Source organism: Magallana gigas, chromosome 4 (genome assembly GCF_963853765.1).
Source record: "Magallana gigas chromosome 4, xbMagGiga1.1, whole genome shotgun sequence".
Lineage (NCBI taxonomy): Eukaryota > Metazoa > Mollusca > Bivalvia > Ostreida > Ostreidae > Magallana > Magallana gigas.
Genome location: NC_088856.1, coordinates 1,670,740 through 1,696,123, shown reverse-complemented (window position 1 = coordinate 1,696,123; position 25,384 = coordinate 1,670,740). Strand labels below are relative to the sequence as shown.

At 35.5% G+C, this 25,384-nt stretch overlaps 3 protein-coding genes across 4 annotated transcripts; 2 read left to right on the top strand and 1 right to left on the bottom strand.

The window, feature by feature from the left end:
• Window positions 1-6,887: 6,887 nt before the first annotated feature.
• LOC105320116 (uncharacterized) lies at window positions 6,888-17,669 on the top strand. The gene is made up of 6 exons (XM_011417920.4): window positions 6,888-7,052; window positions 10,174-10,288; window positions 10,406-10,552; window positions 11,642-11,807; window positions 11,896-12,089; window positions 14,264-17,669. The coding sequence occupies exons 2-6, from the start codon at window positions 10,205-10,207 to the stop codon at window positions 15,941-15,943; spliced, it is 2,271 nt and encodes a 756-aa protein (XP_011416222.3). The 5' UTR covers window positions 6,888-7,052; window positions 10,174-10,204; the 3' UTR covers window positions 15,944-17,669.
• Window positions 17,670-19,471: 1,802 nt separating this feature from the next.
• LOC105320123 (uncharacterized) lies at window positions 19,472-21,344 on the bottom strand. 2 transcript variants are annotated; one of them, XM_034450515.2, is made up of 3 exons: window positions 21,158-21,344; window positions 20,909-21,060; window positions 19,472-20,085 (listed from the first exon to the last, which is right to left on the bottom strand). In XM_034450515.2, exons 2-3 carry the CDS (start codon window positions 20,982-20,984, stop codon window positions 19,598-19,600), a joined length of 564 nt encoding a protein of 187 aa, XP_034306406.2. In that variant the 5' UTR covers window positions 20,985-21,060; window positions 21,158-21,344; the 3' UTR covers window positions 19,472-19,597. The 2 variants fall into 2 exon arrangements, with proteins under 2 accessions (XP_034306406.2, XP_034306405.2); XM_034450514.2 differs by having other exon boundaries at window positions 20,909-21,067; window positions 21,158-21,343.
• Window positions 21,345-22,150: 806 nt separating this feature from the next.
• On the top strand, window positions 22,151-25,383 carry LOC105320132 (kelch-like protein 10). Its single transcript, XM_011417941.4, has 5 exons — window positions 22,151-23,324; window positions 23,510-23,650; window positions 24,122-24,313; window positions 24,682-24,801; window positions 25,193-25,383. The coding sequence occupies exons 1-5, from the start codon at window positions 22,187-22,189 to the stop codon at window positions 25,363-25,365; spliced, it is 1,764 nt and encodes a 587-aa protein (XP_011416243.3). The 5' UTR covers window positions 22,151-22,186; the 3' UTR covers window positions 25,366-25,383.
• The last annotated feature ends 1 nt before the right edge of the window (window position 25,384 follows it).

Below are 25,384 nucleotides of genomic sequence, written 5' to 3'. Positions count from 1 at the left end.
GGACATCATTACACAGCTCTCACGTCAAATATCCGGTAACCCGACGTGGCCCGTGAATCGATTGCTTATTGCATTCTGTCCTATAATTAAAATATCAAATTTATGACCAGGTTAGAAAATGTGGCATCAGCATACACAATACACAGTATTTTCCACAGGGACCGTCATGCTATCACGCAAATACTATATACACATGCTAAAGGTACTAGAATACATGTAGTCTAAGCGGTTGTTTTTTCTTTCATGGTCGGAAATAAATAATTAAGAACACAATATTATTGTAACGCAATTGACTTTAGATCTGCGATTTACAAAAAAAAAAATATTCCTAAAATTTACATTATAGTACTATGATAATGAAAAATACGCACTGCAGGTTAAGTTCTAATATATGATATAAAATAGTCAGAACATAATTTAAACTAAGTTGCTAATTGAATTTGAATTATAAATTTAGATTTAAAAAATCAAAATTCTTATAAAAACATGCATCTTTCTTTCAAAATGCGGTTTTTTTTTTCGGCGATTGTTTGTAGTAATTTTTTACTATTTATTTATTGTTAACTTGTTATTAATTTTTACTACCTAACTAAAAAAGATGTTCTGTGAATTTAACTGTTAAACATATTTTTTGGCGACAAAAACTTCATTTATTTATATGGCCTTATATTTATATAGAAACGACTACAATGATTACATGTTATATTCTAGGATTGTTGTCAAGATAGCTATGAATTGGCTTGCCATGAATTATATTGTGCATAAATCCATTCTGGTTTTTGTTTTATATTTAACACAAACTCTGAGGCTACATACACAATTTCATAGCACATCTTGTATCCCCTCGAGCTCACCCCCCCCCCCCCCCCCAAAAAAGGGGGGGGGGTGTAGTGTTCAAAATATAAATCGTCGTGTCAATATAAATAATCAAAGTACTAAAAGGCTTTAATTGCGATAACCTTGTCAATTTAACAAACGACTTGATAAATCATTATGTCATGTTTTGTGTAATAACGTCTCTCTTTCTTTCTCTCTTTTTCTCTCTCTCTTTCTCTTTCTCTCTCTCTCTCTCGTATTTTTTTTTATTATAAGGAATACATTTAACATCTACAGATTAACTTTTTTGGGGCGGCAATAAAAAAATTGAAATGATATTAAGGACTTTTAATCAAAATTGACACCCCCCTCCCCCAATCCGAATTAGGACCTACGGATTTCAATTAAAGATTGGGGAATGGGGTTTTGTTTTGCTCTGTTTGTTATTTGATATATTATACATTGAATATGATGAGGCAGCAGACAAGGCCTGTTTTAGTCTTCCCCCTACATGAAGGTCAAAATGAACAAATTGAAATGTTGAAATGTTAAAAACTTTTCACGATGCTACGTGCCAGCTGCTCAGTATAAACTGGGTTTGACAGTTTACGCTACATACAGACGGCAAAGAGTATACAGGTATTGTAAAACAACCAGACCAAAACAACCCATACGGACAAGTGCTATCTCTTTACCGGATCTAGATCTGCCCTTAGTCAAAAGAAGACAAGTCGTTTATACACGCTACAGATGAATTCCATTATCAACAGTTATTAAATTAGTTTAGGTATACTACTAACACGATATATGGGTAGACAAGCAAAAATGCCACATTCAAGTTGTTATTTTTTAAAGTTCGTATTTCCACCCACCATGTAAATTCAAAATTTATAGCATATTACGTTTTCACTGGCCCGTATCGAAAGCCCTTGCACGATAATCACTCTCTATATATTCTACCTAGGATAAACCAGATGTCCATGTTTTAAGATGAAAACCGTTTCTACTGTCAGTGTGTAATGTGAAACAGCGCGTGCGCACAAGATATTCAGCAGACCCATGTCCTTTGGAAGATTTATATATAAGATAGGCGTGTAATTTCCGGAGAGAGGGGGTAGGTCCGTGAGACGATTTTGTTTCGGGGAGGTATAAGCTTTTTTTTCCGGAAACTTTATCGTGTAGATTTGTGTAATGTGGATTATCCCATGCGGGTTGGGGATGTCCCTCATCCCATCTATACAGTATATGAGGAACAAAGTGCTCGGACATTACGGTTTTTCACAAAATATACTTACCTGTCAAAGAAGTACAATTGAAATCTATACAAGGGAAAAGATGTCAACGTGACAGCAAACAGAGTTCTGTTTTAACAGAATTCATGATCAATTTTGTCGACCCTAAATTGCTAAACACTACCAAACACTAGAAATGGGATACTCTGTATAAATCTGCAATATTTTGCAAGAAAATGACAAGGTCTAACCATCCTTACTTTTAATTTATAGTCTGTCCCAAGTTATTGCTTCCATCACTTTTTGATGATTTGAAAAATACACACACCTGTGAAAGAAATACAGTTGAAATCGATAAAGGGGAATATATCCAAGATATCTTCCTTGAACAATTATAAACGACGGAGATGTATAATGGGAAATGTTTAGATCTTTTCGCCATTCGGAAGTACTCGGGATACCTCGCGCAGTTTTTCAACGTTATCATCCGGGCTTATTAATGGCTGATGCAATGCAAAATCCTCGTAGACTTTCTATTTTTGGATGCGTATTGAAACCTGAAGCGGTAGAGGGGGCGTTTCAAAGCAGATAATCTGGATATTTTTCATATTAGTGGATGAAAGTAATTCGAGCACAAATGTATTTATGATTATCGTCAATTCGAAATATCAATCAAAAAGTGGTGAAAGCAAAAACTCGGGACAGAGTATAAAAGATAAATTATCAAAAATGAGAATCCACGTGAAAGTGAGAAAAATGAATAAAATTCAATGTATATCTTATATTTTGGCATAAATAAGCAACAATCAAAATCCACGTAATCATGCATATTTCTGATATATATGTACAATTGATCTGTAAAGCAACAACTTCCTATCTTGAAAACTGTAGGAGAACTTATCCATACAATAGGAGTAACTAAATTTTCATCATTTCGATAACCGGATTTTTCCTACTGTTAAAATCCCACATTTCTTCTTAAAGACCTCATTTCTTTTTGAACGGAGATATTTACAGAAATGATAATATGTTTTTAACAAAAATTAATAGGCCTATACAAGGAAAATTGTGGAGGGGGGGGGGGGGGGGTCGCTAGACTTATCAAAAACTCTTGACAAGCAAACAAAGGTCCTTGGTTATGGTTAGGTATAGCTCTGCAAAAAAGTGGATGGACTAAGCCCCCCCCACCCCACCCCCCCACCCCCCCCCCCCCCGGTTCCAAGGCCAATATGCCTTACACAATTTTTCAACGTTTTCATCCGGGTACTTTTATTACACGTCATTGGAAATAGAATGGACTTTTTTATTCGAATTTTTGGGGTCGCATCAATTAATCTGACGATATAGAGGGTGCGTTTCCACAAAAAAATAAAATAAATAAATATGGTATTTTTCATTGTGGTTAAAAATATTTTTTAAGCATATTAGTAAGTTATAACGCACTGGTGGTTTTATTAAAATAAACTCAAAAGCTGTGAAATCTTTGAACTGAGTGCTTATGTACATAAATAGATGTACATGAATAAATCATAGAATGGTGGTTTGATCCGTTTGAATTTCCCACAATTCCATTACGAGCGGAATGATGGGAAATGTAACATTTAGCTCGGTCAATTACCGTAACAAATGACGGAAAAAGACGAGGTGAGATATATTGTGCCATTCGGCAAACCTCGACCGATTCCGTAACCTTTATTTCACGGCGGTGAAGACCGAACCTGCCGGCAAGGTGTGCCAAATGCATGAATTGGTCAATCACAAATTCTCGGGTGTTTTTCCGAACTCTGCCGGAAAGACCTAGAGGTTGCGGTTGCCTTATTGGTATTGTGCTGGTAACTTCTCCTTCATCAATCACAAACATAATGATCATGACAAACACGGTGATGTGGTTTACTTAAAGGTGTTGTTTACTCAGGGTTTGAGTTCTCAAATTCGGATTGTTATAAAGTTTAATGTCATGAGTAAAATTTGTTCTTAACACAAAAAATATTTATGAAATGAATTATTATTGACATAAAATTCGATATTTCGACTATATTATGGAATTAGGCTGCAACAAAAATAGACTTTTAGCTAAACAGAGGAAATTCGGACTAAATTTTTCAAATGTTGTTTTCCGCTATAACATTTTTAATTTTGCATATTTTCTGTTGGTTTTACATCACCTATTCATTAAAATAATCGTATGGCACGAATTGCAAAAATAGGCCTATTGAAAAATGTTTAAAAACGATAAAAGACACCTTATCTCAAAATTTTGATCATTGATCTCATAAATTTAATTTTATGCCAACAGATTAAGGCCAATATAAGCAGTTTAATACTATAAATGTTTTCGTATAATCGTCATTCAATTTTTTGTAAAATTGGATAAAAAATAGGTAGGGATTTGAAAACTGCTAGAGGAAATTCGGACTGGAATATTTTGAAAAATTGTAGCTGAAATTTTAATGCTTTGTATTCATTTAGTGCCAATACCATTCATAAACTGTATTTCATTTTTGATTGACCTACTTTTTTGAAAGAGAAAAATAACACTACAATCAAAGATCTATAACATACAATAAATGTCTTTTTATTATCATAAGTGGAATTTTTTTTCATTCTGAGTAAACGTCATCCTTCAGGACTCAAATTCGGATTGTTATAAAGTTCAATGTCATGAGTAATATTTGTTCTAAACACTAAAATTATTTATGAAATGAATTATTATTGATAAACCATTCGATATTTTTACTATATTATGGAATAAGGCTCAAACAAAGTTGGACTTTTAGCAAGACAAAGGAAATTCGGACTAAAATTTTCAGATTTTGTTTTTCACCGAAATATTTTTGGTACACCATATCTCAAAATTTTTATCATTGACCTCATATAACTTTTATGCCTGCAGAGTAAGGTCAATATACCTAATTTAATGCTATAAATGTTTTAGTCTATCATCATTCAATTTTTTGTAAAATTTAATAAAAAAAAAGGGTAGGAATTTGAAAAATGATAGAGGAAATTCGGACTGGAATATTCATAAAATTGTAAATTAAAACTTAATGCTTTGTGTCTGTTTCGTGTCACTGCCATTCGTAAACTGTATTTCATTTTTAAAAGTGTATTTCATTTTTAAATTTGTATTATTTTCACAATTAAGAAAATTTCAATCATAGTGTAAAATTTTTAGGGACTTTTCTTAAATTTTCAAAAAATATGCAATGGCCATTATCTCAAAAAGTAGGTCATTGACCTACTGTTTTGAAAGTGAAAAATAGCACTACCATGATCAGTCTAGACGGGACTCCCAAAACGGAGTTAACTCCCAAAACGGAGTCTTTGGCTCCATCATGCATTGCGGTAAAATGGCGTTTCTAATGTAAACAACGTGCGAGTTATGCCCCTTAGTTCTAAATAAATCTCTAAAATTGGCCAGAAACACGACAAAAATTAATTATAAAACTTCAAAAACATTTCTGAACGTTTATGTGTCATATTAATGTCATATGTTCATTACCGTTTACTTGTATTACGTAAGATTAATTTTTAAAATGAAAAATTCACCCATAACTTCGATCACACACATCTAAAACTGTTTTGGAATAAATTGAACGCTTGGATATATTTATTTATCATTGTTTGTTAAAAGTATAGTCTCATTTTAATCTGTTTCATGCTAAATTATTCAATTATCTTGAATAATTATGTATTTAACATGGTTTTCTAACATCGCAAATGCCGCGAGCGATTATAATTGTTTTGATGATAATTATCAGTTCAATTTAAAGAGTAATTGTATCTAGAGTGACATTTTGTTTCATTTTCTGGGCTTTTAAACAACCAATCCTATTTTTTAATTACCAAAAAGCCGTTTTTAATCATCGCTAGAGCAACCAGTTTTTGTTAGTAATCGAAGCTTTTTTCGTTTACGCACTTATCAATTTGTATGTTTGGTGATTTTAAATTGTAACACAATACGAAAGAAGTAAAATTTAATGCAATTTACCTTTTATTAACGATTAAATTCCATGAAAAACACAAAAATATCACTTTTTAAGCATCATCCAAACGTCCAACTTCGAAGAGAAATAACTTTCTTAAGTGCAAATAAACCCCTATTTCGTGCAAATACGATCGATAGTAAATTATATCCTGGGTGTTTTAAAACATGTTAGAAGTCTGCCAACACATGCAGCACGTTGCAAGACGATTTCTTGTTGACCCCATGTTTTCATCGAAAAATCGCCATATTTTGTACCAGTGCGCATGCGTAGACTCCCAAAACGGAGTCCAAAATGCTTGCAGAAATTCACTTCCGTTGACTCCGTTTTGGGAGTCCGTCTAGACTGATGATAGGTCTTCAACACACAATAGATGGTTTTTCATTATCATCAGTGGAATTTTTTTTCATTCTGAGTAAACGTATACCTTAAAGTTAATTTTCAGATTGAAGACTATATAGCTTATTGTTATATGGTTGCCAAAAAGTTGGTAAATAGGCCGCGGAACAACAGTTATAAGTCGCGGTCACGGTCAACTAAATATATATACGGTCTAAAAAAACCCAGCTGTCATATACACAACTTCATCATAGATTTTGCATTAATCAGACGTAGATAAACAACAACAACATCTTTAGCAACAAACAACTTATGGCCGGGAAACCTTTCAAGTTAAAACAGTGTATGGTTGAAAAAGGAAAGCCATGACCGAAGAAACAACGACACTTACAATTTTTAATTTAAAATTTGTTATTGGCATGTTCACATATCTTTAATAAACATAAAAGTAGCCTACAAGTTGTCTCCTCTATGCACAACGTCACTCGATATCGAGGTAGGTCAGTGTTGTGACGTCATCGCGTGAACGAGAAGGCGAAGTTTACAATTTTGGCAGCCATTTTGTTTTCCGCTTAGAGCGAGGGGTAGTGAATATATCGACTGTATGTGGGTTAATTTTAGTGCAAACAAAGGCAGTTTTTTGCAGAGAGAGGAAACAGACATAGGAGCCAATAATCAGGTAAAAATTTCGATTAAAAACTGGTCATGAAGCGGTATATTTTTTGGCAAACTGGAGCACTCGCAGTTTAGCGCCATTGTGTTCATTGATTTCTTACAACATCGATACAAAAAGGACACGGTTGTTTTTTGTTTTTGAACGTTTCAAATATCGATATTTTTGTAATAAATCATATCATCTTGTGGGGGAAATAATGTATTTCTTAAAATATTGTCGGAATTTGAAGTAGCGTTGGAAAGACGTTTTATTGATGACGTAAATTTGACGGAAATCGTCAGCGTGGATTTATTTTCATTTTCTCGCTATCACTGTTTCAGTATACTAAATTTTTGTGCTGTGAAAACTGAAATGATAGCATTATGTGCAATACATGTGTATATTCAACCAAGCAATTTGGTGTTGATGTCTGATGTTCATTATGAAGGGGAAGTAATTTGTGCTTTTTGTCAACTGAAATTTATTAGAATGCTGGAGAAAACGTACCCAAGAGAAAACGTACCCAGGAGAAAACGTACCCAATTTATAGGGTACGTTTTCTCCAGGAGAAAACGTACCCAGGTACGTTTTCTCTTGGAGAAATCGTACCCTATGAAAATAATAAATAATGGTTTTCATGGATATTCTTAAATGAAACAAAATTAAATATACAATGAACATTTGTAGCATTTCTTGCTGTTGTTTTTAAATGCATAGTCACGTACTTAAATTATTAAGACAATAATTTGTAACATACACATAACTGCCTGAGCAGTTTAATTAGTCGACAATTATTCCACCATAAACGAGACCGTTAAATAATTAGTTTTTATTGCAATCTCATTTGGAGAACTAAATGATTTTTTTTTTTTTTTTTACATTTTTTTTGAAATTTATCTATAAAACAAAGTTGCTTAATAAAACCAAGTCCACATGGAAACAACTACGAAATGTAACATTGAACAGTCAATTTGCTTCTGACGCCAATGACATGCTGCTCAGGTATTTAATTGATTATCACTATAATTAAAATCAGGGGATCTCGCATGGAGAAACTCAAATCGGAAATGCTACCGATAAATGGATAATTAGAAGTAGTCAGATAACACTTTATGACAGGTCATTATTTTGAACTAAAATAAAAGTTGCTACAATTATTATAAATATATTATTCATAAAATGAATATATCTCTATACATCTATGCATTGAAATATGCATTAAAGTAGCATTTGAAAATTATTTAATATGTCCAACCCCTTTAAAATTATAAAGTATTAAATTCATATATCTATAGAACTCTTACATTTCTGTATATTTATTATGCAAAATAGTATTTAAAAGTATTAAAAACTATTAAGTAGTATAATTATGATTTCCATAGGGTACGTTTTCTCTTGGAGAAAACGTAACCGGGTACGTTTTCTCCTGGAGAAAACGTACCCTAGAGATTGGGTACGTTTTCTCCTGAGTACGTTTTCTCTTGGGTATGTTTTCTCCTGATACGATTTATTATACTGGCATTGCACCAGTAATCTGCTAAAATTTAACGTTTTCTTTTTGTATTTCCTTATTTCTTGATATTTTTGGATAAAACTTGACCATGTTGACATATTTTGAATGGTGGGTTATTTATTAATCTGTTAGATTATATAATTATTAAGAACTCAAAACATCTTGTTTTTGTGCGTTTTTGCATGCCCTGAATTTGGTGAGTTTTTCGATTTACTGTACTAGTTTTCGGCTTCGCAATAATAATCCCTGTTGAAATGTTGATTTCATACTCTGCAAAATGTAATTTGAATTATGCCCCTTTTGAGATCAGACTAAAGGTTGTATATGATACATTAACAAAACTTATGAAATAATTTGTTATCATTTAAACAATAAAATGCTTTTTTTGGTGATTCATTCGGGATATGAAGGTAGCCACATTGCAGGAAAAAAACATAACCCGCGTTAGCAAGAGAAACATTTCAAAGGAGAAATCTTGGGATTTTTTCCTAATATTGCATTAATTGAACCCTGAGGTATTTATAAATATCATGACATAAAAAAAATTAAGAAATTTACGAGGATAACTTCGGCAAAGTATAGTGACGATCATGTTACGGTTACCTTAAAAAACTGTATTAAGACATAAAGATCATTGTTAAAAAGATCACTGGGAAATTAACGTGGTAATAAAATTAATTAAAACCTGCAAAGCCCAATGGGCCTCATGATAGGCTTGAGATAATGAGTATAGAGCTGCTATGTGATACGTATTAAGATATTTATGTTAATGCGATGCAACATGACATCAAGTAATTTAAAAAACTAAAAATGTTTATAAAACTATGATGATATCATTTATACAACAATCATACTGTGTTGACAATGTGAATTTATGTACCCATATACTGTTTGATGGGCCTATGTCAATTACCTTAATACTGTATTATCCTAAAAAACACCCAAGCACTTACAAAAATTGGAAAAAGGGAGCAGATATTTGGTACAGTCAAACTTTGTTATCTCGAACAAGATGGGACTGTTTAAAAACGTAGAGATATATGAGTATTCGAGATATCAAGAGTAAAACACTTTAAAAAAATAAGTGGCTGGGACTTACAAATCACTTCGACATATCAATTGTATTCGAGATAATAGTGTTCGAGATGTCGAAGTGCAGCTGTATTTGTAATTAAAATCTTTTCCAAGAAAAATGTGTATCGTGGTATGCATGTGACAATGTGATACATGTATCATAGCATGTACAGTCTATCAATACGATAGATATAATGATATATCACTGTACTGTTACAACTAGTTCTGGAAAGATATGATTGTTTTTTATAAGGGATTTCAATGATTACGTGAGTACTTGACTATTGCTTGGTCACGGCTCACAATTATCTAAAAATTGGCCTAAATTTTATCCCTTGTTGTAATGAAAGTTGGTCTTTTGTACTTCAATATTATCGCTGGAAAATTTCTGTACTTATTACCATTTTATGTGCAAAGAGAGATTTACGTCTCTCTCAAGATTCTTTCTGAAAAAAATGTCCTAGATCATTTCTATAATTGCACAACATTCATAAAGAAAAGTGACTAGATGTTAATGAATTTGTGTTTGATGCATGATGTCCTGGTATTTGTGTACAGGAGCCATGAACAGAGACTTTCCGTCGACGGCATGGTAGTACAGAACGAGGGCCAACAGGAAGTCAATGCTATGTTGGCAGAGTTACCTCCCCTTGCCGTGGACTCCATGTCACAGGTAATGATAAATCCGTCAATATTTGCTCATTTCTGCCATGAGTCAATTCCAGTAATTGTGTACAGTGTTGACTTTTATTTGAGAGTTCATGACCTTTAACCTTTTTGTCACCTGTAGGTTCAGTTGACAGAGTTTATTCCAAACCTGGTACAACTGTCCACAGGAAGAGATGTACCATTATTTGGTCAGAACCAGTTTAAACCAGAGTGGTGGCCCACAGAAATCCCGTGGGTGGATCCAGGGTTAAAGGACAGCAAAGAGGAGGTGAAGAATTACTCAAACCCCATTATCTCAACTCAGTATACCCAGTCTTTAAGATATCCAAGGTGTCTAGATATCAAAGTACATGTTTAAGTGATCAGACTTTCTACTCTCTTTATGATGTATCCTCAGAGGCCCCGGAGTCTAACCATAAAGATTTGTGCCACATTAGGCACTTAGTTAAACTTGTTACTCTTAATTAATAATAACATATGACCCCCTTTTCTTCGCATGACTTTAGATTAGATTCATTATTTTTTTCATCAACTGTGCAAGATATGCGAGGAAAACAAAAGGGACATTGACTCTAGGACCATGATGAATTCAGCGCCTCTGATTATATTCAGTTATTTGAGCACTTGTTTACCTTTGATTTTAATTCTTTCATGGTTAAGAGTAATGAAAACTTGGTTATGTTAAGCATGTCACGTGTATCAGAGTTTTTAGCAGGCACGTAGCATCAGGGGGGGCCAGGGGGATGTAAAAAATTGATATGAAAATATGAAAATAAGGAAATCAGGATTGAAACTGAAGTTATATACTACGCCAGCCCCCCCCCCCCCCCCCCCCCCTTCTTATTTTCCTTTTTTTTTTTTTTTTTTTTTTTGCTTGTCAAGATTTTTTAATTCTTGGATGAGTCTGGCCCCCCCACTTTCAAAAACGATGCTACGTGCCTGTTTAGTGGGTCATTCCCAGAGTGGCATTTTACCAATGCATGTATTCCAAGTATTTTAAAAGCAAGATAATTACAGCCTATTTTGGTTACAATTTTTAAGAGGCTTATTTTTAGAATTGGCCTTGTGCAGCTAAATCAATATAATATGAAAATTTTTCATTTCTGTGTGTGAATAATTTTTTTATCCAACTGTCAGTCTTTAATAGAACATTATTCACAATATATGAACATGTGTTAAGAAATCAAAGCTACTGAACTTAGAAAAAAGGGTCTAAAATGAAAAAAAAATTCTGATCTGTTCAAAGAGATACCATCATGTAAGTGTTAGCTTGATGATCAGTAGGGACTTCTCTGTAAAAGGTATGTTTTAATCAAAATTATTACAATATTGATCCTTGAATCCCTCCCTTATACAGGATCAGATAGAACTGCTGAGAAAAGTGGTGAGGTCGTGTTACCGACATCTAGGGCAGGAGAAACTTCTGAATGACTCTAGTTCACGAAAATTGGACACCCTGGAGAGGGCGCAGGATGAGGCGGAAACAACAGAGGGCGCCACTGAGCCCCCACTTCCTGTCACTGGTCAGTCCTTACCGGGCTCTGATTATATAATTTAAAATAAAATTATTTTTGTTGTAATGTAGATTTGAACCAATTTATTTCTCTTTAGACACGCAGTCCGCTGTAGCGGCCAGCGACGCCCCCATCTGGGTGTGCTTCCTGTGTACCAAACAGTTCAGTGACCAAGACACGTTGATGGAGCACCAGGATGAATGTGAAAAAGAGGCTGAGGTCAGGGAGGCCCAGAACAGGATCCTGGAAATCCAGAGACAGAGGGAGGTTCTCCAGAGGAGGGTTCCACAGGTATGGTCCAATATCTAAGTTGACATATATATACCCCATAGGCATGGTCCAATATCTCTGTAGACATATATATTTGATATACTCTACTACAAGTTGAAATGTGCCCAGATGTAGGGGTGGGGTTCAGAAGGGTCCGAATCCCCTGGAACTTAATGAATTCACTGTTAAATTACTGGGAAAATGTCTTGGAACCCTCAACCACAACAATCAGAGTAAGATTTTTTGGATTCACCCATGTATGTAGGGACAAATACTGTAGTAACTTGCTTAAAAGGAAAATGACTATAAGGACATTTTTATGGCGTCGAGCGAAGCTCGAAAGCCATCTAGGGATCGTACGTCCGGAAGTTACATTTTTAGGAGCCAAACAACTCAAATGAGTGCAAAGTTTTCGTATGTGTTTGAAGAAAAACAGATGACATACTTCAATTTCGAGCAGAACTGTACGTCAACAAAACAAGTTTGCAGATTCGAAATGGTTGTCGTCTTTAAAAATGTTCACATTTTATTGAAAACAATATGTCTCAGTTTCAGCGGATGAATACATTAGCACCGAGACACATGCGATAGCTGGGCTTACATACTCAATTTGGTTATGAAATGTACTAGCCTGCAAAATAGATTATTTTGTATCCATATCGAATATTGACAATGCACAAATGTTTCATCTTGTAGAAACAAAACCTCCTAATCGAGCGATAAGTACATCTACAACCAAAAGTTATTTTAAACCAACTAGTGAACTACTTTCACTTTGTAAGCAATGTGTATGGGTGCTTTCTTTTATCTACCCCTGATCTTTTCGGCCCGTGTCATTTGGACCCTTGTGAATTTTAGATGAAATTGATAACAAGAGACAGAGTGGTTATCAGCAGTATACAATATATAGAATTAAACACAATAATAATTTTAATATTTATTTCCATATAAATAGAAAAAAAAATCTAAAAGTTTTTTAACTCCTAAGAAATTTCTATATTAAAGTTAAATTTTCAATTGAAATTCAAAACTTTTTAAGAATTAGGTGAGCAAATTTGTAATGAATTGTAATTTTATTAGTTATGTGATAAATAACATTTTCTATTTTTTTAAAAAGATGACTAATGTATTTTTTTTTATTTTCTATAATTTATGAAAAAAATACCAGCTTTTGAACTTGGTCATTTTTTGGCAAAATATTGCATATAGGGTACCCTCATTGTACGGATAAGTCCTCATACAGTTTTCAAAATAGGAAGTTATTCTTTTGCAGATCAATTATACATATATCAGAGGAGTGCTTATTGCTAGGATTTTGATTTTCGATAATTTATGAAAAATATACCAGCTTTTGAACTTAGTCATTTTTTACAAAATATTGCATATAGGGTACCCTCATTGTACGGATAATTCCTCCTACAGTTCTCAAGATAGGAAATTTTTCTTTTGCAGATCAGTTATACATATATCAGAGGTGTGCTTATTGCAAGGATTTTGGTTACTGATTATTTATGAAAAAAATACCAGCTTTTGAATTTAGTCATTTTTTGGCAAAATATTGCATATAGCGTACCCTCATTGTACGGATAACTCCTCTTACAGTTCTCAAGATAAGAAGTTGTTCTTTTGCAGATCAATTAAACATATATCAGAGGTGTGCATATTGCTAGGATTTTAATTACTGATAATTTATGAAAAAAATACCAGCTTTTGAACTAAGTCTTTTTTAGCAAAATATTGCATATGGGGTACTTTATTTCACTGGATATAGGTTGACATGGATTATGGATACAGTTCGCATATAAAAAGAAAACCCGGTTAGCTGTCACATTGACAGCTTTTCACTTGTTTAAAAAATTATTTAGGTTTTTACTCTTCAAATTAACTTTAACTCGACGCCATTGTGGCCCTTCAGGCCTTTGATTGTTAAAAGGAAGTTAAGAAACTAAAAAATTGTGTCCTCAGGACTTCCTTTTAGTCATGTTTTAATTGAGTTTCTAATTAATAGAATAGATGTTCAGTTGCAGTAGAAAAGTGAAACTTTAAATTTTCTGTTGGTTTGATAACATTAATAGTAATTAAGATTGTGAAAGTGTTCTTGTCCATGAGGATTTTTAAAATAAAATACAGTGTAATCAATATGATTGCACAACAGATATATGGCTAACTCATTATTTTTCATTTCCTATTTCTAGAAATATAGAAATTTTCCAAAATTTCGCAAAAGGAAAAGGAGAATGCCCTACCCCGACATTAATTATCGACCAGAGAAACCTGTGTTCATTGGTTTATTGGACTTGATGCAGAAACCAGATTCAGAGAAGGTGGAGGTTTCTCCAAAGAAAGAAGTGGACAGTGATTGTGAAATTATTGAGGTCTCCTTCCCAGAGGCTCCTCGAACCCCACGGACTCCAAAATCACTCATGTCTCAACTCAGTCGAGACACCGAGGCCAATTCTCGAAGGAGACATCTCAGTTTTAGTGGGATGTTCAGTGACTCAGAAAGTGGGGAGGAGTTGGAGAAGAAAATCTCTAAAAGTTCACTTTTATTCGGCATTGATATCACTTCTGTCCTTGGTCACAGAGTTAAGAAACATCTGAAGATTGATGCTTCAATTCCTGTTGTCAAGGATTATGAGCAATATTGTGTTGGTGTTAAAAAAAATGAATTCATGGAAAAATTACGTTCAGAGAGAACCTATCCAATTGTGTACAAAAAACGGAAAAAGTTCGCTTCCAAATTTTTTCATTCTTACAAATTCAATTCTGGGCAACGTCGAGAATTCATGATAACAAAGAAAACAGGATTAACCAAGAGAAGCAGAGAATTACTCTGCTGTCTCAAAGATTGTTCTGTGAAACTCACAAAACTAAAACCAGAAACAATTCAAACCTGGTGTCAACGAAAACCGAAAAGAACAATGAAACCACAACGAACATTTTCACCAATTTTCCCAATGAACAACCAGACGTCTACGAGGGTGGATTCTCATTTACGGCAGATTCTGAGTAAGCCATTGTATGGTCCAAAGAGTGCGCGAATAAAACAGATCAACGAGAACATCAACAGAATCCGCACCAGTCAGTCGATGCAGCACTACGACATGATCACCAGGGTTGTCACGAATCCTGACGGAACGGAAACCATGAAAGTCATCTACGTTCCAAAGAAAGTTCAGGAGAATAGGCGTAAACAAACTTTTAATCCACATAGAAAAGTAATTCAAGAAGATGAGGACATTCAGATCATTGAATTGTCCGACTCTTCAGATGACGAGACGGACCAGTCCACCTTAACAGCATCTCCGAGAAAATGTCCGCCACAAATGAATCGCAGTGTTGTTAGGCCAAGCACTCCTCAATCACGCACAGGGGTACTAAAGCCCACCTCTCTCTCCAGTGAGAATCTGGTGGGCCGTAACAGTCCTATCATGATGAACAACCAGTTTAGACCACGGAGTGGAATTATAACTCAATTCGGCATAAAATCTCCCTCAAAGGTTGATCAAGACACAGCCAAAAGGCCAGTTCACGTCACGGCCCCGGGAGCTGTGCCAATGAGAGACTTGTTACCGAGACCTCTACCGTCTTCCCCCGCCAGTCGTAACATCAGCTACGGACAAGTGGCATCACCACTAACACTACGAATCTCAAACCCACGTAGTCTTCTCACAAACTCTGTGTCTGCAAATCAAGTGAATGGAATGCCTACTTTGGAGAAGTGTGCTCCAGAGGTGCAGACTATTCAAGCTGATAACAGATCCGTCATTTCTGCCAAACCAAATATCCTCCAGCGTCCTCCGATCGCTATAGCACCGTTAAAATTAGTCAGCAATAAACCGGAGGAGGCAATAGTAATTGATGATGATGATTAGAAAAATGTACATAAAAAATTAATTGTATTGATTACACAGACTTCGTCTTGTTTTGTAGAATCTGAATTTTTTTTTATCATTGTACAGTATTATATACATATATGTAATTAATGAGATTTGTACAAATTTAATGATTTAATTATTTATGCTTAATTTTATTGGAATTGATTATTAGATTCCTATAATTTATGTTTGTAATAGATTATTACAATGACAAGACAAGAGGCTGTGTTTGTGCACTATGCCGATTTTTCTCTTTCCACACAATTAGCTGCTGTTGCAGTAATCAACACTTCCTGTATCTTCCTCTCAATGTTCCAGTAACAATTTGTATAGCAAAGCCAAGGAAAACAATTTCTGGACTCATCATTCTACTGCGGCATTTTTTAAAATTTGATTTTGTTGTGATTTTGATTTCCCATTCATCCAGATACTTTATTGTTTAGTCCACCTTGTATGTCAGAAGTTCTACTTTTGACTATTTTTTGCAGCTTAACTCCAGCGTTATGATGAGTTGCTGGTATATGGAGGATGAGATGAACAATCAGATTTTAATCTGGGACAGGCATTAATTCTACTCCTTTCTTATTTTTTGGTAAAGAGGTGGTTGCCACAGAAGATGGCATTGGACCCTCTGTGTATTGAGTGATTTATGTTCATTAAGCATTGAAATCATTTTTACTTATTTGATGCATCTTTTCATGAGTTTGCAGCACTGTACCTGTGTGCAGTGAATATTCAGGTCAGTATACATGTGGGACAGGTGTAAAAGACAGATTGTAACAAGTTTTGTATCAAATTTTTCTGTATGTATGGCGATCACTTTTTTGTGATGCGGACTTGTACAAGAATTAAAACCACGGCAGATTATTCGTCTTTCCTTTTTTTGTGTCGCGCCAAAGGATGAGCAAATTTTTCCCCGTCTGCTGTGACCCTTGATTTAGGACATTCAACCACATTTTTGGCCTAATGCCACCCCCGTAAGAATGTCTTATCTTTTGATAATAAAGGAAAATAGAACCATCTTTGGTGCTTTGCTACCAAATTCATCTGTATTGTAGTAATGGTGTATTCAGAACCAAAACAAAGTCAGATCAACTTCTTGGAGTTTATTATGTTAAATAAAAAATAAACACTCAAGATTTCCCAATATGATGAGGTTTTATGAAAACTTTCGAAGATGAATAATAATAGTTGGATCATATTAAGTAAAACTTTAGCTGCAGGTCTGTAGCTCCTGGTCTAGAAAAAAAAATCGTCGATCCAAATTTTTTTCAGACTGGGAGCTACAAACCTGCAGCTAGTAAAATTTAGCAATTAAGAAGGGGGTGGAGGGAACAAAGTGACCGAGCCAGGGCCTTCTTAATTGGGTTAATTTTACTTAACATGATTTAACGTACTTAGAACATAACCCAATTTTTATTGGCTGATCAAAAGTTCTGCACTTATCAAATACCATCTCTCTTGTTTACGGCTCTCTTAGCTGTCAATCTAAGTGTCACGATGTAAACTTGAAGATTTCTTAATAGAATATTAAGCGACTGCTGATTGGATGAAAAAGTGGGTTATGTTCAAGTAACACAGATCTACGGTAGTTCAAAGAATTGGGCAGGGGGATTGTGTCGTGTTTGATTATACTATACAAATCTTGATACTAACAGAAGTAACATACCAGAAAACAACCATGACATGGAAGGAGCAATATAACGAGATAAAAGCGTATACAGAACAAATAGCAAGCATATGTAGAGTAGCACAACCCCCTTAAATTATGCAAATACATGTACTTTCAATTCACACTATGTCAGATAGAAAAACACTCTAAAAGTACATTTTTTCAATCTTATTTTGTAAACAACACAACATTTATATAGGTAATGAATATCACAGATCACATGTATAAAATTAGAAAAAAAGGAACACTACCCAGCTAAGGTGCGGGCAACAGGTGTGTTACCTGTGACAGGTGTGTCCTGTCATTAGTATCCGGTTACAGCCCTGGCAGTATATAAGTCAGGCGCCCCAACAGTACAGTCCATACTCTACAGCAATTCATCAAACATAAAAAAAAATACAGTAGGGAACTTACCAAGAATTTGAATATTAATCCTAATCAACTGGTTTATGGATGATGGGGAACATTGCAGAGAAATCTACTTGCAATAAATCAACTGGATACATAGCTTATATCTTTGGCATTGTTAATGTATATATTCATGTGCCAATGATACAGCAGTTTCAAACAAATGCAAAGGTTTTTTTTTAAATATTTCATATTTTTCAAAACATATTTTGTCAAAGTTTATATACAAAAAAAAAAATTAATTACAATGTACAAGTTATTTTACTTTAAATGTAAAATTTCAGTCCTGTCAGTTTCTGTACAAACTGGTGAAATGGCTGAATACCAACCAGAACGGGCAATTAGCAATGCCATACCATACAGGGTTCCTGATGTTACATACAATCTAATGTACTAAAAAAAAATTTGATATGCAGTCAATAAATTATCCCAATAATTATACGTCACCAAACAAAATACTAGTAATAAGACAAAATGTCCATCTGGTTCTCCGTAATGTTGGCAAGACTTTGTGAACAAGGTTAACCCGACGGTCAGCCAGACCTAAAAATCAATTGCAGTTTGAAAGTTTAAAATCTAATATAAAATGATAATATATACATGTGGTAAATTGATAACTCAAAAACTGTTCAGGTGCCTTAAAAATTCTGGAATTTGGGTAATAATAACTGTTCATTGCCAATGAAAAGACTGATACAAAAACTCATAAAGATATTGTTTAAATTCTCCTTGAAAAAATTTGAATAAGCAGGCAAAGTCTGCCTTTCAAAATTGGTAACATTAGAGTACTAGGTATCTGTCTTCTTTCTACACTTTGGAATTAGTAAATGCACCTTTGCAGTATAACAATCAAGCATCAGTTTTAAAAATAGTACTCCACAATTTGATAATATACATGTGTAGTTTTCTGTGGATTTTTTCTGTATTGAGAAAATATTGCTGAGCATGGATTCTATTTATATGACATGTACCTGAAAAAGAATCCAATAAAGGAAAAGTTCAGCAGTTAATGATTTCACATCAAATATTAAGGTAGATATCCTTCTAAAGGTAGACAACTCTAGCACCAACAAAAAATGTCAAAATTAATTAATAACCTATTGACAATGGAAAAATGCTGCTTTATCAAATTAAAAAACTTACAAAGTTAAATAAAACATCATTTAAATTCCAATTTTTGTGGATTGTGCGTTTTTTGCTTAATCATGGGGATGTAAATTCGTAGATGCGTCGGTTTTCAGTTTCAGTAAGGTAACAAACTCTTTCAAAATTTGTTTTCGTCGAGGATGTAAATTCGTGGGGAAGGGCTACCCACGAATACAACGAAAATTGAGCCACCATGAATTCAAATTATTCCACAGTAATCAAGATCTCAATTTATAAGTTCTACTGGTATAAAAAAATGTATACAGGTAATACAATGTAATTGTTCATGGTTGTAGTCCAAGTCTTATAAATTTCACCATCTTTCACTCAAATGTATCGAACTGTACGCCACTGGCAAAACTTTGTTCTAATTCAAAACACTGGATGCACACTTCTTCTGTAGCTACATGTTGATCAATCAATGTTTACCACAATGCATCACTGCCCCTAATAGTTTCGTTGTAGGAGGGAGGAGGGGGTTCATTGCCCATGGCTGGTCGATGTGCCCCTGGCCCAGGAGATCTATACCCATTTGTTTGACCACCCCCTGACTCTCCCCAACCTGGGGCACTGGGGACGGGCTGAGTGGGCATTGCCTGATAGCCTGTAAACCCTTGGGCACTGGGAACACTTGGATTCAGTGCATAAGGAAGACCTTGACCTCCACTACCAGAGCCATAGGGATCGTCACCTGGGAGAGTGTGAGAGGATATAAGCACCTGGGTGTTTGCGTCCGTGACGACCGAGGTTGGATGGGCCGTTTTACCCCCGGAGGCGGGGTGTGATTCTGAAGACACTTCCATTCCGACACACCCTCCACACTGAAACAGGACCACAATCAGTGTCACCACAACACCTGCTGACACTGCCACTGACAATACTGTCACTGTCAGCCATCCCTCACTGACAGCATCTGAAACATGAACAGACAGAATGTGTACAAACTTAATAAAAATCAAATTATCGACATCATTCATGAATTTTGTCATCTACAGTACCGATCAGACTCAACCTAACAGAAAGTAGACCCATACTAAACCCTGGGTTTACTTTCCAGGTTTACTAGAGCAGACTCAGAGTTAACCTTGAGTAAACCCAGAGTAAATGCAGAGTGGACACCGAGAGTAAACCCTGATCAGAAGTAGATCCCGGAAGCAGATGCTACATGTGTATTTGGAATATACTATGGGTGGGGCTTACAGGCATTAAGATGGTAAGATAAAAGACAGGTCTGCTTCACACTTCAGTGGGTAAAGTGGACCCCAAAAGCAACCCTGCATAAACCTAAAGTAACCTCCATTGGACCCAAATTAAGTAAACTCTGAGTGGATGCAAATTTTTGAAAAGCAGACCCGGAGTAAACCCAAAAGTAAACACGGGTTTAGTTGGGGTCTGATCTGGTGTCTGGTCGGTAGTCATGACGTCTAGCCGAGGGTTTATAATCTGCTCCTCTTCAAGAGAAGAGAATTGGATCCATTGAAACCCTTGGCTGGTGTACATCCTGATGGAGTGTTCAGATGGAGTTTTTTGATGGAAAATGAAGAAGAATATATTTAATGAGAATCAACACAGAGGATATGAAACAAAAGTATACCTTTAAGTTATATACCAGTTATATAAGGAAACAAAAATACCCACATTTAAATTTCTAATAATTCCTGGGGTACATGATAATTCAAAATAAAATACCTGATTGTTAGATAACAAATATTATTACTGTTTACATAGTGTGTTACCTGTTTGATGAGCAGACACAAGGGATAAGACACCTAAGAATGCGCACAAAATTTCTAGACAATGTAAGCTCTTCATTCCCTTTTCTTGTACAGCAGTTGTATTAAAGTGTAGCTCACACAGTCAGTCAGTCTATCCAGATTATATATAGGGCCTATAATCTAAAATAACCAGTTGGAGAAAATCAACACCTTTTCTTTGAAAACTGAGAGAGATGAGAGGAAAAAGAGAGAGAGAGAGAGAGACGTTACCTGAACAAGTAGAGTCGCAGAAGTAAAAATCCCACAAATTACTTTGCAATATATGCGATTGAGCAATTAGAGTCACAAAAGTAAAAAAAATCCGCAAATTACATTGCAATATAATATATGCGATTAAGCAATACACCAAAGTGAAAGTGCGTATTTTTGTATGACTTCCTGTTTACTAGTGCCAAGGGAAGTCACTCCTATTCAATAAAGTGTGTGTATGTGTTTGTGTTTGGGGGGGGGGGGGGGTAAAGTTCATACCATATTTTAAATATAATTATAGTGTTTCTTAATTACAGAAACAACCGCCTGTGTGTGTGTGTGGTGGGGGGGGGGGGGGGGGTGTTGTTAGGAATAGAGATTTAATTCCGCTCTAAAAGTTGGTTTATATAGATGAGGTTTGAAACCACTATTCCCAAAGTTTTAATCACGTTTATGACTCTTACAATTATATTGTAACGCCAAAAGAAATCAATTATAGAAATTTCAGTAGTTATCTAAATGTCATGGCTATAAAAAAAAAACAAAAAAAGGAAAAAAACCCCAAAAAACCCCCCCAAAAACATTAATTTATAGGGAAAAAAATCGCTGATTAATACCCGTGACCCTACTCCCCCCGCCCCCCCCAAAAAAAACCCTCGTATGTATTCGAAATAATGCCGGTATATCATATATAGTGCTGTATGTGGAAAATTAGCAATTGTTGCCTGATGTCTTATCATACTTACGTTTATGTTTAACAAAACCTTCATTTTTGGAAAATCGGGGTGTGTTGGGCATGCAACTTCAACGTTTAGTTTATCCCCCTCCCCTGAACCCCACAGTGAAACTAAGGGACAACTTCAATACAATATCAACGATTTTAATTTTGTATTTGTTAATTTATAACGATCTTTTAATCTTTTGAGATAACAAAAAATAACAAAAATTGTCGTAGCGGCTTTTCCCGAAATTAATTTCAACGTTTATTATGACGTCGCAATATATGACGTAGCCTAAATTAACGTCTATTTACTTTTTGACCGCGTGTGAATGGAGACCACAATGACTGATCTACAAGTGGACAATGTTTTTGACATGGATCCCCAAACCCAACTACACGAAATGCGTCTACAGGGGATTTTTTGCGATGCCTTCATCAAGACTCCAGTTGACAACACCCGTTTACCAGTTCACAGAAACGTCATGGCAAGCTGCAGTCATTATTTTAGATCGCTGTTTACGTCTGGTTTGAAGGAATCTGAGGAGAATGAGATCTCCATTCACGGTGTATCAGCGAATACGATGAACCAAATCATCCAGTACGCATACATCCGAAAGGCGATCATCACACCAGATAATGTGGAAGATCTTTTGGCAGCATCGGACAGATTTCATGTTTTCGGACTTTTGAGAGAATGTACCAACTACCTTTATGATCAAATCTCTCCGGAGAACTGCATTGGAATTTTCAAATTTTCGCGATTTTACAACTGTGAACAACTGTCACAGAACACCTGGAACTACATCATTCGTAATTTCAAAGAGGTTGTTGAAAAGAGTCAAGAGTATCTTCAGCTGCATGTCGATGACTTGAAAGAAATTTTGGACGATGACGATCTTTCTGTGCGGAACGAAAGCGAAGTTTTTGCGGCGATTCAGAGATGGGTGGATTATGACACAAGGGGCAGAAAAGATCATTACACAAATCTTCTTAAATCTGTTCGTTTTTGTTTCGTTAATCTCGATTTCTTCCAAACCAAAATTCAGAGAAACAAAACGTTGTTGACTCTTAGAGACTGCAAAAAGCTCATCAACAGGGTCGCAAACCTAATGCGCATATTCTACGAGAGTCCGTTCATCATAGACGACAACAATACGTTGTTGAGACCTCGGGTCCCCCCAGAGATTATCTTTACCGTGGGGGGTTGGTCCAGTAGCGGGGTGGTGGAAACCATGGAAACGTATGACAAGAACGTGGACCGCTGGTACGTCACCAAACCGAGCATGCCCAGTTCCCGCGCCTATCACGGCACGGTCTTCATGGACGATAGCATCTTCATCATCGGCGGCTTTGACGGCAACCAGTACCTGAACAGCGTCTACCGGTTCTTCCCCGACGACAAGACGTGGGAGGAGAGGGCGCCCATGTACATCATGAGGTGTTACGTCAGCGCCGTGGAACTAAACGGTAAAGCTTTGTTTGTAAAGCTGAAGGGGCACCAGTTGTTTTTTAAGTCCGCATTGGAAATAAATATATTGTATTTAAATAAAGAATTAAGTACGTGTCTTGGTCGGAATTTCACGTTAACTTTTGCGCAAACTTAAAGAAAATTCAAAAACTTACTTCATATTTTTCTGAATCACGGACTGTAGGTTTGATTTACGCATGCGGGGGATTTGACGGACGAAATCGACAAGATTCGGTGGAAAAATACGACCCGCTGAAAAACCAATGGACGCACGTACAGCCAATGTGGAGGAAACGTAGCGACGCCGGGGCCACGTCACTAGACGGTCAGAGAGAGAGAGAGAGAGAGAGAGAGAGAGAGAGAGAGAGAGAGAGAGAGAGAGAGAGACTAACTAACCAGAATAGTTTCCGTAATACAGATAGATCTTTTTTTCTTAAATGGAAACTCTCCCCAGATGGCTTGGATTGATATTTTTTTCTTTTACAAAATTTGATTTGCAAATTGAAATGACAGATTCAGATACTTAAAGAAATAGCAAAAATTATTCGTACAATAATGCTATTTTGTGTCGTTTTTTACATAAAGCTTCGGTCATAATATTTTGATAACATAATGTATTGATGTTATCAAAACAAAATTGATACGTTTTCTAATACTTATATTTTATTTTTATGTCAGATAGACATCTATTAACGGCAATTGTGTTGCCGATTTCTGTTAGAAATGCTTTTATTTCGTGGGTACCCTCAATTAAGGTGCCTTTAATTAATAATAGAAACGTATTAAATTATTCTAGGCAAGATATTCATTGCCGGGGGTTTTGACGGTACTTCCTGTCTGGACTCCTCCGAGTACTACGATCCATTAACTGACCAATGGACGATGCTACCGGAGATGACGTCACGGAGAAGTGGCGTTGTTCTGGTGGCGTTAAATAGAGAACTGGTTGCCTTGGGTGGTTACAACGGCAGCGACCGGCTGGCGTCAGGTATACTTATCAAACACTTTTATCATTTATCTCATTTGATAATCACACGTAAGATAGTGGTTCAGCATGTGATTTAATTCATTACATATACTTATTAAATAGTAAATGATTTCAAGCTTTTCACAACGTTACTTATGGCTAAAATTAGTAATTGGATTGTTACTAAAAATAGAAACTTATGGCTAAAAATAGTAATTGGGTTGTTACTAAAAATAAAAACAAATGGCAAAATTTCAGATCCTGTAAAATTCAAACATTTAAAAATATATGAAAAGTTCCTCGCATAACTAATGTGCACATATTTGCCTCAGTAATGTTGTGAACACATTTTGTATATGAAATATTTAGGGCTATGTTGTTTTGTGTAGTGGAGCGGTACAGTAGCCTGACCCGTTGCTGGTATCCCATGTCTTCCATGTTACAGGGACGAAGTAACTTTGCTGCTGTAATACTTGACGGGAAGCTGGTGGTCATTGGTGGATACGATGGTAAGATAGCTCTCTCATCAATACCAGTTCAACAGACCATAAATAAAACACAGTAAAACAAACACAACCACAAACAACCAAATATTTTGATTTGTTCTAAACCTAACTTGTTATTTCCGATCCGTTATCAATTTAGATAGGTGGAATGACACTGACTTCACTAGTGGCATGAATTCATTATAAGCTTGTTCCCTATACCTATGTTTCACTGTACAATGTCTACATTAAATCCAATTATAAAACTTGGCATTGTTGAAATTATGTAGAATTAACGAATTACTGATATTTATTGCTAAATCTACGTTTAACTGAACAGTTTGTACAGCAAGATGATAACAATGATTTAAATGTCCCTATACTAAAGGTACTGTTCTGCTTCTTCTCCAATCAGGTTCCACTACGTCCCCAAACACGGAGGAATACGACCCCGTGAAGAAGGCCTGGCGGGGGTTATTCCCCCTGAACTTTGGGAGGAGCGCGGTCAGTGCGTGTGTTGTGTCTAACATCAAGAGTGGGCGGGAGTTCTCCTACCACAGCCTGGCTAACAGCAGTGATAACTTCTGATGAACTGAATGATGCATGT

What these genes read in the sequence shown, in the direction of transcription:
- LOC105320116 (XM_011417920.4), top strand. Translation starts at nt 10,205, where the DNA reads ATGGTAGTACAGAACGAGGGCCAACAGGAAGTCAATGCTATGTTGGCA. An exon ending in TAAAGGACAGCAAAGAGGAG is followed by an intron (nt 10,553 to 11,641) that starts GTGAAGAATTAC and finishes TCCCTTATACAG; the next exon opens with GATCAGATAGAACTGCTGAG. An exon ending in GCCCCCACTTCCTGTCACTG is followed by an intron (nt 11,808 to 11,895) that starts GTCAGTCCTTAC and finishes ATTTCTCTTTAG; the next exon opens with ACACGCAGTCCGCTGTAGCG.
- LOC105320123 (XM_034450515.2), bottom strand. Translation starts at nt 20,984, where the DNA reads ATGAAGAGCTTACATTGTCTAGAAATTTTGTGCGCATTCTTAGGTGTC. An exon ending in TGTGTCTGCTCATCAAACAG is followed by an intron (nt 20,086 to 20,908) that starts GTAACACACTAT and finishes TTCATGTTTCAG; the next exon opens with ATGCTGTCAGTGAGGGATGG.
- LOC105320132 (XM_011417941.4), top strand. Translation starts at nt 22,187, where the DNA reads ATGGAGACCACAATGACTGATCTACAAGTGGACAATGTTTTTGACATG. An exon ending in CGGGGCCACGTCACTAGACG is followed by an intron (nt 23,651 to 24,121) that starts GTCAGAGAGAGA and finishes AAATTATTCTAG; the next exon opens with GCAAGATATTCATTGCCGGG. An exon ending in CAGCGACCGGCTGGCGTCAG is followed by an intron (nt 24,314 to 24,681) that starts GTATACTTATCA and finishes TGTTTTGTGTAG; the next exon opens with TGGAGCGGTACAGTAGCCTG.